This window comes from Tachysurus fulvidraco, chromosome 17 (assembly GCF_022655615.1).
Source record: "Tachysurus fulvidraco isolate hzauxx_2018 chromosome 17, HZAU_PFXX_2.0, whole genome shotgun sequence".
In the NCBI taxonomy this organism is placed as follows: Eukaryota; Metazoa; Chordata; class Actinopteri; order Siluriformes; family Bagridae; genus Tachysurus; species Tachysurus fulvidraco.
The window spans coordinates 13,526,607-13,545,970 of record NC_062534.1 but is presented as its reverse complement, the minus strand read 5'-3'; the positions used below and the strand labels follow the sequence as shown (position 1 = coordinate 13,545,970).

General features: G+C 38.0%; 1 protein-coding gene across 1 annotated transcript in view; it reads right to left on the bottom strand.

Annotated features, from left to right (window-relative positions):
• Nucleotides 1-18,165, bottom strand: part of gpc3 (glypican 3) — a 99,572-nt gene extending 81,407 nt beyond the window's left edge. Inside the window, exons 1-2 of the mRNA XM_027135098.2 lie at nucleotides 17,693-18,165; nucleotides 5,157-5,318 (exon numbers count right to left, since the gene is read on the bottom strand). Of these exons, the coding sequence (XP_026990899.2) occupies nucleotides 5,157-5,318; nucleotides 17,693-17,849 (319 nt within the window). The 5' untranslated portion in view covers nucleotides 17,850-18,165. The remainder of the gene's footprint in view (nucleotides 1-5,156; nucleotides 5,319-17,692) is intronic.
• Between the last annotated feature and the right edge of the window lie 1,199 nt (nucleotides 18,166-19,364).

Genomic DNA, 19,364 nt, shown 5'->3' with positions numbered 1-19,364 from the left:
ACAAACCACAAACATTCAAACTACGTGCTATTTCAGAAATAGCTGCTACACCACAATCAATTCAGTATTCTTTGTGGTATTCCTAATAGACAGACAAGCACCATGTCTGAAAGATCTACCAGAGTGGTCTACCAGCACCTTCACTCCGGTATTAACTTTCCGGCCGGTATTGACCACACAATGATTTCAATGACCAAAATTTAACTTGTGCCTTAATAACCCATATTTATTTTACAAAAATTGCCCAAATTTTTTCCATAAATAATTTTTATTCATAATATCACCGTGTTGCACTCAAACCTGCCAACAGGAAGATATCCGAGTATGAGAATACGGGCAGATTTTAAATACCCTAAGAATCATTCATTTGTTAAATGTCTGAAAGAACTCTTAATGCTTATATACTGGAACCATTTCAGTATAATTTATTTAGGAAGTCTAAAATCTGAGGCAGTGAACAGTGTGGAGAAACAGCCCGTTAGAATCTGAAATCAAGAAATCAAATTCATCTGCTGTTACACAAAGCAGATCCCTGAATCCAGTTTATAATCCAATAAACATCTGTGTCTAAGAAAAATTATTTTGCATTTCAAACAGCAAAAATAAACATGATCCCTAGTGACGCACGGTATAATTTTTATATACAATTTATTTATTTATTTATATATTTTTATATAAAATATTTTTTTGCACTATAGTTTTTTTTTTGCACCAGAACCCCTGTGTCTACCCAACCAGCTGTACCGCCATTATTTTTGTAGCAGAAAGTCATAATAGACAGCACTCAATTTAATTTTCACAAGAAAGCATGATTTGGGGAACCAGCAAGCTCATCTGTGATCAAACATCATTCAGTGTCTGACCCTGAAACATGAAATCTCCTACATACAACAACTGATTGCAAGCAATTAAAGTCATGTAGTGTATGCATGTCAGTAATTTTGAGTTCTTTAAACTGCACTTGGCTTAAAAAAATAGTCTATTTTGTGTCATATAAATATACAGTATATGTATTGGGTATTCTGATTGGTGTCCCATTGTGGGAATATTCTCCCTTTGTGCCGTGTTCCTGAGTATATACTCTCGATCCACTGAATCCCTGACCAGGATAAATGAAGACAACTGACTGAATGAATGAATATACTAATACTATCTATACTGTATCTACTATTCCATTGTTTTTGTCCCCAGCAACAATGTCATATAAAATCCACCCAAAAACAGCCAACTATGTATTTATGTGGAAAAGGGATTTCAGTTTTACATTCCCAAACAGGATCTACTTGCAACTTGTTTTCTAAAAGGAAACCTTTCCCGTAGAGGAACATACTGGAGAACCTTTAGCGTGCTAAATGAAAGCTGCCTAAATCTTAGATATATTAGATAGCTTGGCTTATCCAGTGTGGCTAACATTCCAGCCTGGTCTAGGTGTCTCCAGCCACAAAAACAACCATAAAGCAACCAAGTTGGAAAACTAATTATAAGTTGATTGCAAAAGATGCAATAATGACCAGTCTATTCATGCTCATCAGGCAAATGATGCACGAAGGGCTTGTTTGTGGGATGCTGCTGCCTCTTTTACCATCATTAAGCTATTAAATTTGCCCCAGGCGATGAGAAAACAACTTCAAAAGGCTTGCATGTCTGTCTGTTATTGGGTTATGGCAAAACTTCCACAGAGAAGTAAATTACTCTAATGATTGAGTGAAACAGGATTTATAAAACAAAACACAAGTACAACTGCAAAAGAGCAACAATACCAAAAAGGAAGCATAGTGAAAAGATTATTGTTAAGGACATAGAGTTGAGACATACTAACGAGGACAGAACATCCTGTGCATTAGGGTCATTACTGTAACTCTGAGGGAAGATGTCTAATTGCAAGAAGTGTGCCTTGGTGTGACTAGTTGTAGAATGAATGAGGTAAATGTTTCTCCTAATTAAAGCTAATTCAGAGGAGAGGGTATTGTGTCAATGATGTTAGCTGGTTATGAGAGTTTTTTTAATGAGATCCATATATTCATATGCACCAGGGTTACTTAAAATATGCCAATAACCTCTGACACACCTGAAGCTCCACATTCTCCCAACTTAACTTCCTGTAAACTTCTATAGATCATTCTGAGATTCCATACGCACGTCCTGCTTCTAGCCTGGCTGTGTAGCACAGCATAGAAGCCATGCAGCAATACGTTAACTGTGTAATCATTTTGGGGGGTTCCAGGAGTAGCCATGTTGTGTATTGTTTTACCGTTTGTCAAGTTTGCACTTAAATCTGATAGTAGTGTTAACCTAATTCATACATTCCCTCCTGTAACAATAGCAGGGTCTCATTGGATTCAGAGTGTATTCCGGAAACACTGGGTGAGTGGCAAGATGAGAATACACACTGTATGGGACACCAGTCTGTCTCATGCCTGGCTTAACTTAATATACTTGTTAATTGAATTTACTTATTAACTGATTTCCTTCCGCCATTTTGTCATGGCAGATAAGCAGCAGCTCATACAATTTGAGACTATGTTTTTTTTTGGTCTGTTCTTCAAATGTTCTGCAAATATTCTTTTTATTCTGCTCAGATCAAATCGTTCCTACGGTCAGCAGCTTGTCGAAACAAACACACATCACTCCTATATTTGTGTCTTACCAACACTGCTGTATAGAATGTTTTTAGATACTATGGCATTACAATTTCCCTTCACTAGAACTAATGGTCTGTTAAGTCAGGTCCATGAAGACGTGGGTTGGAGTGGAAAAACTCGAGTGAGCTATACAGAGAACTGACCTCAACTCCATTTACCTTCACCCAACATCAGCGTATGACCGCACTAATGCTCTTGTGGATAATGGGCAAATCCCAAACTGTAGCAGAGAGTCTTCCCATAAGGGTAAAGTTATAATAACAGAAAAGGGGAACTAAATCTGGAATCAAATGTTCTTAAAAGCACATGATGGTGATGGTCAGATGTCCATAAACTTTTGACCATAGAGTGTAGTCTTTAAATATTTCACACACAACTGGGGAAAAAATGCACTAAAATAGAAATAAGTTTTTTGACTCAGAACGTATCCTGATCTTTACTATAGCCAATGTGTTTTAACTTATCTTGTGGTGAACTCGGACAGGGAGCAGCCGGAAAAAAAAAAGGAGAAAAAAATGTCCTTCTCACACCTTTATATTTAATTTTTAGATGTGAAAAATTGAACTGAGAGCTAATGACTTAATTGTTTGAACCATGACCCACTTTAGATGGCTGAATCATGCTGTGGATGGAGAAATTTGGTGTGGCTACATTTTATTTTCTTGCGTGTATTTTTAAATTTTCTTGCATTTCAAGAAATCATGAAAAATATATTATCAAAAAGCATTCTCAGCATAAACAGGGTAAACTCAGATTAAATCCTATATTCCTGACATAGGAATTACATGTTCATTTGTTTTTGTTGTTTTTTTAATGAATAAGGGAAGGTGTAAATTAGTCCTGTCTTTAAGCAGCTAAACAAAGCCTGGTGTAGCATAAAAAAAATCCCCCCAGGCTCAGCCACTGGAATTAAACTGTCAGTCACTATAAATGGCATGTAGGTTACAAAAAACTGATTAAGATTATCATCTTTTATATTGTAGCATTTCCATTATCACTAATTAGCCTGTAAATATTCTTTGCAAATCACATACTTTAATGAACAAGATGTAATTTGAACACATAACAAAATGTGCCTTCCAGTATATGTAGGATTTTACATTACGTTCAGCAAAAAGGAAGTGACTGTTACCCAATGGCGAATAATACAAGTCCATTTATTAAAAAGTACATTTTCCAAGGGGAGTTATATTTTTTTTAAAATTAAAGAAGCTTTTCAAACAGGCTGTACCTTTTGTTCCATTAAATGAACACTAAATGAACAGACACCTCTTACTGGAAATATAAAGAAAATATTTATTTGTCAAATACAGCTAAATAATTAGGAGTTAAATGGTAAGAACATAACAGCCTGCTTATGTGACATGCTGCACTGTTTCTTCTTGCTTAATCTTGCTCTAAATGTGTCCAAGATGATAAAGCACAGGAAAATAGAAAATCATGTAAAAGCATGTCATTGTTGAGCTTCTTTAAGCTCTGAGCATATAGTTCCTTTATGCAGGTTTTCCTAATTAAGTAGGTCAGTTGAAGTCCAAAACCTTGCCTAAGGGCTCTGTTGTGATATTGTCAGAAACAGTTATCAGTATTTGAGTCTAGTTTAATCGCTGCATTTATTCACATCTGTGCAATTAGCAAAGGCAAATATTTGCTAGCGCATTCTATGAAGCAGATATAGCACGACTGTATACACAGCTGTTTTTAAAATGCCTGTGTTAAGCAATTGTAATGAGAATGGAAAATGTAAATCAAGCTGTCTCTTGGACTAAGAGGCTTATGTTGTTGTATTCACTATAAAGAATACAGTGTTCCTAAATACAACCAGAGCAAAAAGAGGAGCGCTAAGAAAACTAGCTGTGCTCAGAAGTGTGCCATGATGCAAGCGGCTTGTCATCAGATCCCTGGGAAAGTCCCAGTGACAGAGCCTCTTAACTTTTATGATTGTTTGACAAAGTTGACTTCAAAGGAATAAACCTTTAGCCGTGTTTTGCGGCACGATAAAACAGCCAGGTTGGCTTGGGGAGGGGCAGTAGGGGCTCATGGGAGTGAAGGACAAGAAAGTAAGGAAGATGCTGGAGTGGAGAGGGGGAGCCCTTTGATCTGTCTCTACAGCAAAAACTACAAAAAGATAAAAAGCAATGGGGAGAGACGAGTAGAGAAGATTGTAAGCAAAGCTCACTCTCTACTCCCCAAAGGATGGTGCTGGGGCAAAAAAAGAAGAGAAAAGAGCAGGCTGTTTTAGAGATCTGCCTGCTTAGGGAGTTATTCCAAGCCTGTCACTGAAGTAATTTGCATTGAACCACATTCCATAAGCAGAAAAGGGTCCAGCCACCACCAGTGCATCTAACATTGTTAGTATAAAGCAATTACCCGAGGCTACCAACTCATACCAGATAAGACAATTTGTTTAAGTGGCAGGTCAGTAGATCCATTATAGGTCGTCTTGTGTGTATTAACCTGTAAGATAACCTACTCTACAATCCCTAGCTGCTAGCATCGTATACTGAAGGGACCGACCTTGAAAGAGAGCTGCGTTCTGGATGATGAGGAGTTTGAGCTGGGCGCTGCTGGACTGCAGATTCGACTCCAAGTTCTGTTTGGCGGTGAGGAGGTAACGCTCTTCCATTTTGCGAGAGCAGCAAGTAAGGCCTTTCGACTGGCAAACTTGCAGGTCTGAGCCTGTTAGAGAGAGAGAGAGAGAGAGAGAGAGAGAGAGAGAGAGAGAGAGAGAGAGAGAGAGAGAGAGAGAGAGAGAGAGAGGTGTTTGTACTTCATCAGTCAAAAAAAGCAAATAGACTTCTGTAATGTTCTATGCAATCCTCCTGAGACAGTGTTTGTTTAATGACTTAGGCTAGCAGAAAAACAACAGTAAATTGGCTGTTTTAAATAAGAAAATGCTTAAATAAGCTACATGGACCGGCAACCAAATCAAGTTTTTTTTATCAAGCAAAACCAAATTTCCAATTATATATACATATAGGAAGTTTCACATTCACATACATATGCATGTTGCTCCCAGAGAACATTATATTTGGCACTACTTTAATGAGCAGTACGAGGACAATTTTTCTTGATTCCCTTCTGCAAATTTTCAATCCCAAGCGTCATAGAGCTTAAACTGTCTCATCAAAATAAAAATACATGCTATTTGTTAATGTGATTCACTAGAATTATATGCAAACACCCATAAAGACATCCATGCACAATCCATACACAATCATGCAGTATATAAAAACTGTATCCCATTTACATCAACCCACTACGGTCTAATTCCAAATCAATTCATGCATGGCTGCTAGGCAGATCAGTCTCACAAGAACCACAATAATGTATGAAAAAAGTACAGTTTTTGTAAGCCACTGTGAAGAAAAGTAAGAAACCTGTAAGTAGATAAGTGAGTAAAATAAAGTAACCTGGGAATGTAAGCCAACATTAATTTCCACAGCACAAATGTACTGTGTGTGGCAGTGGAACATTGTGGGACACAGAAGAGTTTATGCCTTACTGCAAGTAATAGCACTGAAATAATAATTATAATAAAAAAAAATAAGTCATACTGTTTTTTCCATGAACGTCTGATGACGTAAGATAACACAAATGCACCGGGTTCAACAGAATCAAGTAAGTCTGAAACCAGACCAATGCTGTGAGGGCGCAAATGTGCCCAGTGTGAAAACAGTCTATCCTTCCTGGAGTAACAAAGTTTCTTGATTCTCACCAGTCACAAGGTGCTGATTGGTTTTCTATTACAGCATGAATCTTGGCAGTACTGCAAATTAGTAGGAGTTCCACCACAGGTAAGAGTTTTTAAACTTTCTTTTTTAAAAATAGAGAGGTAGGTAAGGAGCAACTGTGTAATGCTGATTTTTGGACAATCCACAACATAAAATGAAGAAAGAAACAGTTAATATTATGGCATACAGTTGTATATGAAAAAGATCTGGACCAGACATAATTTATTCTTACTTCAGACTTACTTCAGCTCATTTTTAGGAATGCATAGCTCAGACCCTGTGATATTGGGCAGAACTAAAATGTTTTAATTAAGTTTTACAGTCTGTTCATTTCCTTCTAGCTGGAAGTCACAGACCATTAATTCTATATGCAGCATTTCCTAATTTTAAAGCATTGTTCCTAAATAATTAGAGCACTTCTGCAGCACAATTGTCAAAACCATACCCGGGTTAAAATTAATGAATTGTACTTGTTTGTTGAAAGCTTTGCACCAAAGTTTCTCAGCTTTTAATTCTGAAGGACCATGACCCTGCTCGGCTCTGTTGGAACTTGTTTCTCTGATTTATAACCACTAGTCAGCTAATTATTAAACATGTTGTAAAATAAATGAGAAACGTTGTGAGCTGAACAAGACCTGGAAGACCGATAAACACTGCAGTATTATTGCACACAGTGATACTCCTGCTGTAAACTGGAGAACTGTTTACAGACTGCCACACTTTAAATGTCGGTCAAATTTACACAAAAAAACAACATGGCATATAAGTGAAGCTTCCTGTCAAAATGCAAACTAACCAAGGAAACAAAAAAGAAAAAAAAAACAATTTCTTCTGGTCAAACGGAAGTATGGGACTAGAAGAGAATCTCATTAGGAACATCTCATGCAGATGGATTACCTAAATGATCACAGTGACGGCTGATTCGTTGGCAGCCGTTACAGCGGACATGTCTACTTAAGGATCGTAATTGGATTTACAAGGTTCCAGCGAATGAGACAACATGGTAACTTAAGCTTTGTTCTTCACATTATAACCGTCCAAATTGTGAGCCTCAACAGAAGGACTTTATTTAAAAATAAAGCAAATCAATTTGAATATATGAGCATGTTGTGTGAAGACACTAGCTGCATTAACAAACAAGAAAATTGTAGAGTGGCAAATGGCAGTAATAAATTGTACATAAGTACAGAATTTATGGCCCGTAACATAATTTTCTGACTAAAATCTGCATTGTGCAATGATTTACTGTATATTCACCACAATAAACTTTTAGATGTTTGCAGAGCATCTATTTCTTTCGCAGAGCTGAACGGCAAAGAGGTGACTTGTGTGTCTTTGAGCTGCTAAGGGGTGGATCTAGTCTGATTAATGGTGCTATGAACAACCATCAGATGTGTCAAAATTTGTCACAGTGCACACGGGGGGTGAAGATGATAGCGAGATGAAGAAGGGGTATGAAGGGAGGAGGGAAAGGGTGGATGGTAGGGAATGACACAGTTTAGAGAGAGACAAAAGATATCTGTACTAGTACGCAAGGGTCTGTGTGAAGCAATCTGGAAAAACACCACAGGTATCTATATATAGGTGTTAAATCACACGGGGCCATGGGGACAATAGATTAACACCATAAGTGACTGATGCTGACAGATGCCAATAGGCATTAGAATGATAGCTAGACAAGTCTAAGAAGTGATAAAGAAAATTTCAGTTCAGTTTCAGAAATTCCATTTTTAATACATACAGTGAAACAGAAAAGGTACGTAGCTGCCACAATGAGGAATGGAAGTCTGGATGCAAACATAGGTCATGTTTTATTCCAAATACAAGTTTAAAGAAAGTTAAACCTTTATACAAAAGAATGGATTCTGAAGTTTCAAAATTTTAAATTACCCTCACAAGTCTTTCAGGCAAATTGCTTCATTTGGCAAAGTTAATTTGCTTAATTTTGCAGAACTAATTTATCAGTTATTGAATGGGGCTTTAGTGTAGCAGATTCAGCCCCAGGCTCCAGACTCCTAAAGAATACCCTAAGGACCTCCAGCATCCTAGAGTCTCTGATGAGAGTTCACATCCAGTATCCAGAAATGCTACAGTGTTTGCTTTCAGCTCAATTCAAGATCATTCTCATGAGCGTTTCATGGAGTTCTGTGCTCCTCATTCCAGTGAGCCACAAAAAAGTTATCTGGTCACGGCTTTGGTGAATTCCATGTAACATATTAACATGCAAAATATATATTCCTTATGCCGTATGCTTCAGATGCAGAGGGGATAAGTTAACCTGTGTCATTTGTTAGCCCCTTCAATTTTTTGTGATTGTTGCGGCCCAAAATGCTTGACTTCGCAATGCAGTGTTCTCTGTGCTTGTTTTTGTAAAAAACAATATTGCAAGCACATGATTCTTCTTTAAAATTACTACCAGTAAAGGCACATACTGTATGTAATCACTGATGTTGATAGCTGTACTCATGATGGATTCATGTAAACCAAAGAGGTCTTTGGCTTAATGCACGTTGTGATGTCACCCAACACGTCTTGGCTAAACTTCTGTGGTAATTCAGAAAAGTTGAAAGCTCCTCTGAATTTTTTAGAGTTTGCTTGACTTGCGATCATAAAATCCTGAATGGAATGATTTAAAATTGTAGGATAGGCAGTCAAAAGTGACATGAGATATTACTAGAAGAAATATAATGCAGATCTTGCAAAAACTTTGGATACTAACATAATTTAACAAGATGAGTGAATAAATGCATTATCCTTCAAATATATGCAAATTCTTCACAAACCCACAACCCACCCACACCTTTAAATGAATTGTAACTTACTCTGAAAAACACACACGTACACACACAAGCCACATTATGAAAGAAAAAACAGCAAGGGAGAAGCTGCCACATTGGCCAGCTACTGACTTTTGTGCTCATGCTGACAGGCTTAATATCCTAAATCAATACTTGCAAAAGATTGGCGACAGATACAATCAAGTTAATTTTAGACTGCAGGCCAAATTTATTAAGCTGTCAATAGCAAACTGCAAACGGAGAAAGAGCAGGTATTAAAGGATGACAAAAGCAGGCAGATTTGGTAATTATCTGCAGCAAAACAGACAATTTCTGCCTGTCTATTGTGCAGAGTTGATAAATGTATTTCATTAGAAAAGTTTGGAGCAGAGAGGAATAGTGAAAGTCTATGAGGACAGATTATTCCCCACAGTGACATATGAACAAAGACTGTATCATACTATCTAAATAAAGCCTGCTCTTGGGGACTGATTGTAAAGGATGAAACTGTATGTAGACAGAAAGGAGAAAGCTTCTGCATAAGGCCTTATAGATAAATCATTCTGTCTCATTGTTCACACTGTACAGTGTTATACATGCTCTTTTACTTTTTACACTATTCCCCTTCTATGGTCACCATTACTGGCAGGTAGCATTCTATGAGCAACCAACACATCTCTTTCCTCACCACAGTTTTATTTTAAACATCCACCACCTTCTGTTTCTTCACAGTGAGGGACTTGTTCCCGTGAGCACTCACTGTCTACCCTGCATAATGTGCATGTGGATGCATTATTAAAGAAAGCCACCTTGGCAAATCAGCAACTTTTCTGTCAGAGTTAATTAAAGTAGATTATAACTCCACCTGACCATTCTTCTGCACCCCCTTTAAAAGAAACACTTCTGGCCTTCCTGAATTCACTTCTCCTGTAGTGTGATCCGTGTTCCAGTATTCAGTAAATACCTCTGCAAAACACAGATGAGCAATCACTTCCAGTTCCTGGGGCTAGTGCATACATCTCATCCAGCTACTCCTCCCTTCCAGCTGGGAGACATGGAGGACCACCAAACTCTATGCATACCCAATTTCCTAGGCAACTATCAGCATAGAGTAATGACACCTTAAAATGTATTTAGTAAAAAGAAAAAAAGAGGGATAAGAGCAACATAAAAGTTGCTTGGTTGAATACACTGCATTATGAATACTAATGAATAAAAAGGCGGGATAGGAATATTTTAATCATCAAGGCAATTTTAATAGTGCTACAGCTAGAAATATAGGTGTTAGATGGCTAAAGAGTATAAAAATGCAGCGATTTATGCTACAGTCGTGTGCAAAAGTTTAGGAACCCCTGACAATTTCCATTCATTCATTTTCTACCGCTTATCCGAACTTCTCAGGTCACGAGGAGCCTCAGGCGTCATCGGGCATCAAGGCAGGATACACCCTGGACGGAGGGCCAACCCATCGCAGGGCACACACTCTCATTCACTCACACACAACTCACACACTACGGACAATTTTCCAGAGATGCCAATCGACCTACCATGCATGTCTTTGGACCGGGGGAGGAAACCGGAGTACCCGGAGGAAACCCCCGAGGCACGGGGAGAACATGCAGACTCCACACACACAAGGCGGAGGCGGGAATCGAACCCCCAACCCTAGAGGTGTGAGGCAAACGTGCTAACCACTAAGCCACCATGCCCCCCTGAAATTTCATTTTGATCTATCAAATAATTGAAGGACACAGTAATATTTCAGTAGTGAAACGAGGTTTTTTGGATTAACAGAAAATGTGCAATACGCATCAAAACCAAAGAAGACAGGTGCATACATTTGGGCACCTTTGCCATTTTGTTGATTTGAATACCTGTAACTAATTGTGCATTTTTTGTTAATCCAATACACCTCATTTCACTACTGAGATATTACTGTGTCCTTCAGTTATTTGGTAGATCAAAATGAATCCAAACACCCAAATATTTATAAATGAAAATTATGGAAATTGTCAGGGGTTCCTAAACTTTTGCATACAATTGTATGTATTGACAAGTCATGTTTGGATACTTATCACTTCAGTGTCTTAAGGACATGTAAGAGATAATATAAGCTACTAACGGGCCCATATTTTAACTTCTTTATACAGTATAAACAAGTACAGTCTTGATAGAAATCTCCAGTAGCTGAAGATGTTGCTTCACCCAGTCCACTGATTCGTTATACACACTGACCCACTCCCATAATTAAAAAGATTTTAAAAAAAGATTCTAAAAAGAGTTCCAAGTTTCATATTTATTGTCATTTGTACATACGTACAATGGACTTTTTCTGCTAAATTTGTACACTCCTACCCAGACAGAAAATGATGTAAACAGTGTCATAAAGTGGCATAGTGGGAGATATTGCACATATATAGGACTATAAATTAACATAATATGAAAAGGGCATCAGCTTTCAAAATCCAAGATTATAATACTGTTATTAAATCTGAATTTTGAGGGCAAAACCAGACACTGCTAACATCCAGTTTTAGACTCAGATACTTTTCCCATAGATACTTCTATATACTTATCTGAGTTTTCACACATGGCTCACTTGGAATGTTTGAGCCTCCTGGTGGTCCAGCAGCAGGATCCCGCACTCTCATTGCTGTGGCCTGTGTTTGACTGCCAGGAAGGAATCCAACCCAGCCACTGAAGAGTTAACTCTCAGTGCTGGTCCCAAGCCCAGATGAAATGGGCAGGTTGCATCAGGAAGGGAATCTGGTGTAAAACCTGCACCAAATTTAATATGTGGACCACGTGATCCATTGTGGCGTCCATGAACAGGAAGCAGCCGAACTCACTTGGAGCATTTGTTCTTTAACCTGGTGTGTTTTCTCCATTGATTTGGTTAGTTTAGACATATATGAGCACGGCAATCGTGCTTGCATCCACACCAAAACAATCAACCTCTGCAAACAAACTCTGAAGAGATTCACTTGTGGTGAGAAAGCAAACCACCCTGTATAGCAATACATGCTGAAAACTGTCCGATTACATAGCGTGTCATGTAACGTGTTAGGTTAATAGCTACAACATGAATCGTGAGTTTGCTGATAAAAGGACTTGTCATGGCTATTCAACAACAAAGCACACATCTTCATTTTAAAATGGCATATAATGGATTTTCTTTGAAATAGCTGCATTCGATGTTGTCCTGATGAAACCTTAATTCCTGTTCAGTCTGAGAAATTTTAATGACTACGAGTAAAAAGAAAGCCACAGTAAGCTCACAGAGCTGCTGACTATCCATATTTATGGATGAACTCTATGAGCCAAAGCCAAAATGCAGCATTGTAAACTACTATTTAAGGCCCATGTACTGGAATAAAACAGAGATCCAGAGGTCTGAAAACACCCAGACTGCACGCTGACTGGATCTGTGCACTTACCTCTCTATGCGCCTCGGTGCCCCGGTTTCCAAAAGAAAAACAAACTTATGAACACTGTCACATAATAGGGATAATGATGCAAAATATAGTAAGTGGACTAATTAAAGTTCGCATAAACCACTTCTTTAAAGATTCTCCCACTTACTTTGCTTGGTGAAGACTAAACAAACTTGATATCTAGTTTTGTGTGTATGGACATATGTAAACAGTCCATCTGTATTTGAGGGTGGACCAGACAGCTGAACCCTGAAGTGTCCCATGGTTCATTTGTTGATGCGAACACAGGTGATTGTGAACAAGTATAGAGGTTGACGGGAGTTTGAGATGATCAGTATGACTGCTGTCACTGTGAAATACAGCATATAAATTGCTACAATATTCCTAAAAAATAGTCAACCCTCTCACTCCAAGCCAAGAGATTTAGTTTTAGAGCTCATGCATGTCAATGCACACTCAATTATTTTGTTTTTAAATGGCTTATACAAAATATATTATACATGTTTTCATCTCTGTAGCACTTCTAACAATAAAAAACAGCTCAATGAGTGTAGCAGAAATTGTTATTGAACCAAAGCTTCGGGCAGAAGTACCACATTATTAAATGGCAATCAACAATAATAGGCTATTATATCTTTTCCATAATAAAAACGCAGTTGGATGACCTTAAGAGGTAAAACAACCTTTATGAGGGCCATTAAGAAATGTCAAAGCACCCTGCAAAATTTTAGAGCAATCATGAACACACCCTCTACATTTACTCTGTCTGAAATTTCTATTAATATGAAACCCAGTGAACCGAATCAAAGATACAATGCAAATAAATTATAGTTTGGACTTTATCAAACAAACGGTGTAAAAACTGCCTACAAATTATTAGTGAATCAGTTGCAGCAATCAGTCAGTCTAACTCATTCTGTGATTTATACTTTTAAATGTTAAAAAAAAAAATTTCTTACAAATGAACACTTGGGATCTCACTGCACCATCTCAGCACCATGTCAGTCTCCTGATAAAAAATGTAATTCTGAAGAACAAAAACATAAATTCGAACTTGTGTTTATGTATTTCTGATGAATGTACCTCAGTCCTTACATGCAGTGAATAAGTATAAAGACAAGAGGCAGACTAGACTTTTGTTCTCCTCTCAGTCCTCACCATAATCAGATTAAGCACTGAAAATCTATATGGATCTATGGTTTAATTGAAAGTCTGGTTTCAAACATTCCAAATAAATACCATAGCTACAAGGAGGGCTAGGCCATCACCTTCACATAAACAACTCTAAATGATTTCACTGAAAGCCTGGCCCAAATCATTACAACATAATTACAGAAGCTCCAAGGAAATTTAACATGATCCAAGAGTTCGACGCTACTCAAGGGGCTGTTTCAGGCACCCTGACACAAGAATGACAAGTTGCTCTTGCTCTTGCACTTTTTTCTTTTCCATCCAAAGACATAAAGCGTCTTATTTCTGCTTGTTGTATGAAGCTAAGCTCAATGGGGAATTAATTATTCAATGCATCCATGAAAAATATTTAAGCATCATCTCTGTTGCTACAATGTCCTAGAAAACAACACTGCATCTCGGTACATGATGAATGCTTTCTACGTTTAAGAGCCACAAGAGCTCTAGTAATGCTGTACAATTAAAGCCATTAATACAAAATGTCCGCATGCTAGAGGTCAACCTCATCCTAATGGTTTGATCCATTTGTGCTGATGGATAATAATTCAACTCTTTTCTCATTTACATGACACACTGTTGTGTTCTGTTCTGAGAGTGTGCTATGGCTGTAAGCTAGATGCAGATTCTTCTTGTTCCCTCTGTATGGATCCCAGGACAGCCGTTTTCCAACTGGAGCTGACCTCCTCTCCTCTGCAACTAATTACTCCATCATTAATTAATTACTCAAGACTAGGAGGACCTTGTTACAGTAGTATTGAAAGCCTTGTTCTAAAGATAATAGTCTTTTAGGAAGCCACAAAATTAAAAACGCAATACAACCAGTCTGAGATGTCTGTCAGGGAATTTGGTTTTGAATGTAATAGATGCTATTAGGGAAATGGCACATTAAGGGCAAACAGTAAGGAAGTGACAAAAAGCTGAACATTGTTAAGTCAAGTTGTATTAGTGTGGGTGCAAAGTCTTAAGCCTGAAAGGACAGCAATTTGTCCTTCATGCTCTGACATCCAACTCTCATTAATATGTGCAAACCTATCCTCATGGGCAGAGAGGCTGCAATGCATGACTTTTCCTCACCACAGAGGAGAGGTTAAAAAATCCACACTGGCTTTTTCGTTTTGTGCCCCTTGGCACCACATGCAGCATCATTAGAATTCAGCTCAATCTTGCTGTGTCTATGCACAGTGCCTATCCTTCTCTACTTCCAGCACAGACCAAGCACTAAGCCCCTATCTCTATCTAGTGCATACACACAAGCTCTCGTTCATGAACAGCAAAAGGAAAAAAAGTTCAACGCCTGTATTTATAAACTACTACATTTCATCCCACTCAAAAACACCACTGGAGGCAGCAACTGGCAAAGATACTGACAAAGTAGTGAGTCTATATCCATGACTAATCTTCCCACATAGCAACACAGGCTTCACATGGGTTCAGGTTTACTGGCTGTGGAGTTAGATGGAATGTATTCCATGGAGACGTGCTATAAGAAAATAAGAACAGCATGACAATGAGTTCATGATTACACGGCTTCCAGTCAGCATTTCAAGGGCTGAGGTATGAACTAAACACAACGTTAACAGAAACAAGGGAAACAGTATACTTTGGCTAAAGGGGATTTGTTAATAAGTTTTACTGTGTGTGATGGTATCCAGGAATTGCAAAACAGCAAATCAGTAAACAGAAGCAAAAACAAACAAACATTATCTCAAGAGAGAAAGGGTAGGTCTTTATTGAACCTTACTGCTGGTTTTGTGGGGTTTTTGTTTGTCTATTTTCTTGTTTCTATGTCATTTTTTGGAGTTTCACACTTTCAGGTCACCAATAGAATGTAAGTAAAAACTACAATTTGAAATAATGAAGAATCAACACAGATGAACTTCTGGAAAAACCCTGATGAGTGTTAAATTCTCAAAGGAATGAACCCAGTCCTATGATGGAGACAGCTGCACTGCAGAATGTACAGTTGCTCCTATTTCAATTAACATTAAGGTTTTCTGCATTCATTTACTACTCCAACGCCAGAGATATCCATAGAGTTCCATTTGGGAGGTCGGTTAATATTGTTAAAACACTCTGACCCATGCTTCACAGTTATGTGTGGGAGGCAATGAAATGTTTCACAAAACCATCACCACAGCCATTACTGTTTCACAAACCTGTTAACATGAGTGATGAGAGCATGTAATTGAGTGTGGAAAATCATATCTTCAATTTCTTTTTTACCGGTTTTGCAGTTTGTACTTTGTGTATAATATTATAGCTTCATTGTCCCCATAATTGACATGGGTAGTGCAATTTGACTCACATTATTGCGTAATCTGACATGCTACACACATCTCCTAGCATTTCAAATAATATGTGGCATGCATACAATTTCTACAATCAAAAGCCAAGTAAAGGGCAGAGTAATATTCGCTCAGTCTGTGACAGCCCTTCACAAGGATTAGTATAATTTTACATTGCCTGTGGCATGAAACTTTCCCCTAAAAAAATAAGGTTTTTGGTGCAAACAAGCTGCTACATTATGTTGATTATAAAGACTGCACGTAAATAAAATTTGCTGAATTAACAATGCTTGTAAAATACTGTACATGGCCAAATAATAACAACTAATGAACATAGCTAATTGTAGCCACACCTTGGAAATCAAAAGAATTTTAAAAACAATGATTTTTTTTTTTTCTAATACTTTAAAGCCATATAAACACATTATAATTGTTCTATAACCCATGTTATTCAATCCCCTGTGGTAACTTGATAAACACCAGTTTGTCCTGCAGGTGCATCGAGACATCAGCTTTTATATTTGATGGATCCACTCCAACAAGTTGATGCATAATACATGACAAGCTTTTAGGACAAGTATGTAGGACCACTTTGATACTTGTTTCCTGTTCCTGTAAGTTATTCCATTTCATTCCAGTCTAACCCCAGTGAGGTTCATATGTTAATATTCCTTCCTCTGAGGTAATAGAGTAATGGTGTACGCTAGGCTGTGCAAGCTCTTTTGTCCCATTTGCCGGACCTGATTTAAATTGCAAATGTGTAGAATTCAAAAATATTCAAGGAACATTATTTTGATTAAATGCCTCTATCGAAAGGATCGGGTTAGTTCCCTAAGAACGAACAGCCCTCCTCAAATTTTACACTAGCAACTCATTCAAAATCTTCCCTGCCACAGTAAATCAACATAAAATACAGTTTGTGTTTAACAGATTTTGGCTTTTAAACAAACAGGAAATTAGGCAATATCATGATTGTTGAAAGTTTAATTACTACTGTTTTATCTATTTATGAACCCATTATATACAGTGGCTCATCATCATTGGTACACTTAGTGACACTGATTTTGTACTGTGGTGTAATGCCAAACAATAACGTGTTTGTTGGGTCCAATTTCACACATTTCTGTGCAGTTGAAGAAGCACATCAAAACCAACAAGGGAGATGTCAAACAGAGGGTCACTTAACCATCGTGTCCATTAGTTTATCTAAACTTCTCCGTTTTCTCCACTGGGAAATGTGGCTATAGCAGAGACTGCATACAAGACAGGAATACACTTACAATTCTCCCCAGGCAATACTAGCAATCTCTACACACTGATGTAGAATTATTACATCTGGAAATCTTGGGGAAATAGGCTACATGAGCTCTAAGAGAAACTACACACTTTGATAATTACTTGTCACATTTCTTCTCACCACTTTGTGGACACCTCTTCGTTGCAAAGAGCAGTGGGAAAATAATAGAGAAAAGAAAAGTATCCATGTGGCTTTGCGAGACAGATACATGTGTAGACTACTTCGATTTTTCTCACTCTGTCAGAATGAACCTGTTCTAAAAGCTGTTTAGAAACGTGCATGTGTTAGTTACTGAGAAAACCAAAGATCTCTTTTTCCCAGCATGACTGATTTACCTGAGACTGGGGTTTCCGGAGCCCACTTGGTGCCTGGGTGCAGAAACTGGAAGGATGAGCGCACTTCGTGGCACTTCAGGATCTGATGGCTCGGCTCAGAAAGCGGCAAAAACAAAGCGCACAAAACCAACGACCCGAAGAAGTTCGATCCGCTCATGGCCACAGGGAAAAAAAATCAGAAATTGTAATTAAAAAAAAAAAAAGTAGATTTTTTTTGGTCACTCAGCATGAGACGTGTCCTGAATCGGATTCCGTCAAGCCTCTTGTTAGGACACAGCAGCCCACAAACTATTCTCCTGGTGGTCTTCCTCTAGATCAGCACGGATCCTTGTTACCAGGAGTTAAGCAGCAGATCTGGGCTTGACATGAACAGCCTTCATGCTCCCGGTGTGTTCTTTTATAAACTCTCCTTCCATTGGCGACATCCACAGCTGAAGGGTTGCCAGTTCTCGACAGAGGCGCGCACGTGTTGTGCGCTATAATATCGCCCTCCAGCGTGTATTCAGGATCACTCACAGAATGGGACAATATATCAGCGTTAATAGAAATAAAGTAGGCTTTAAATATAACGCTTGCGATTTCTTAATACAAAATGTTTATAATTTAGACTATATGTGGATCTCATCCTATTAATTACTTAGTAAGATGTAAGCTGTGTAAGAACCAGATAAACCATCATAAACCTAATCTCCTCAGGAAAGTAGTGCTCATGGCAGACAAACAAATAAAAATCAAATTTTGTTTATTGTTCAATAGTAATCAGTTTAAAAATTTGTATGTAATGCAGGCAAAGATGCAGTTACTACACACAGTGTATCATACAGGTATTCTCCAAAAGGACAACGATTATGTTTTGAAAAATACAACCAAAGGTTCCAGGAAAGCAGATTTTTTTTTACTTCAGTCTACTGCGCCACCTGGTGGCCGTACTCTATGAATTGATGTCTCTGAAATAGATTTATACATAAATATGTAGATAAAGAGGGTGGGTAGGATACTTAGAAGCAAAACTTTTTATTATTGTTGTTATTATTTTTTAGTTATTTTTTTTTTAAATAAATTTCGTGTATCGCTAAAATTGCAAAGCCATCCACCCGAAAACAGCAAGACAAACGTTTGCATGCAACTAGAAAAAGACTGACCAAAATAGAAAAGCTAGAAATCAGCTGGTGAAACAACAAATTGCATGTGTTTACATTCTTATCTAAAAAGGGTAATACATACAATCTTATTGCAAGGTAATTTAAAAGTATGTCATGTTTAATTTTAGATTCAGGTTAATTGAAATTTTCCCCTGTAACCGCCAGTTTTGCATGGATTTGCACAGCATATTGTATTAAGCTGGATGCAAACCTGCAAAACTCGCCGTGCAACAGAGCGTCCCATTGTTGCTCCAATTGTCCTGCTGCAGATGTCCGGCAGTACATGAAGTGCACACACTGCAGTAGATCAGCTGCTACTACCTGCACTGTGAGCACTTTGGAACCGCCAGGACGACCAGCAGTGTGCGTAAAGGGCCATTACATGCGCTTTGAAGAGTACGTTAATAAACAGGACAAGCAAGAGGTTTAACACAGGGCATGATTTCCAGTCGTTAATGTACACTGTCTACTGCCTGAAGGAGCATCTAGCGCAGTAGATACTACACTACTTCACTGACTACACAAGATGC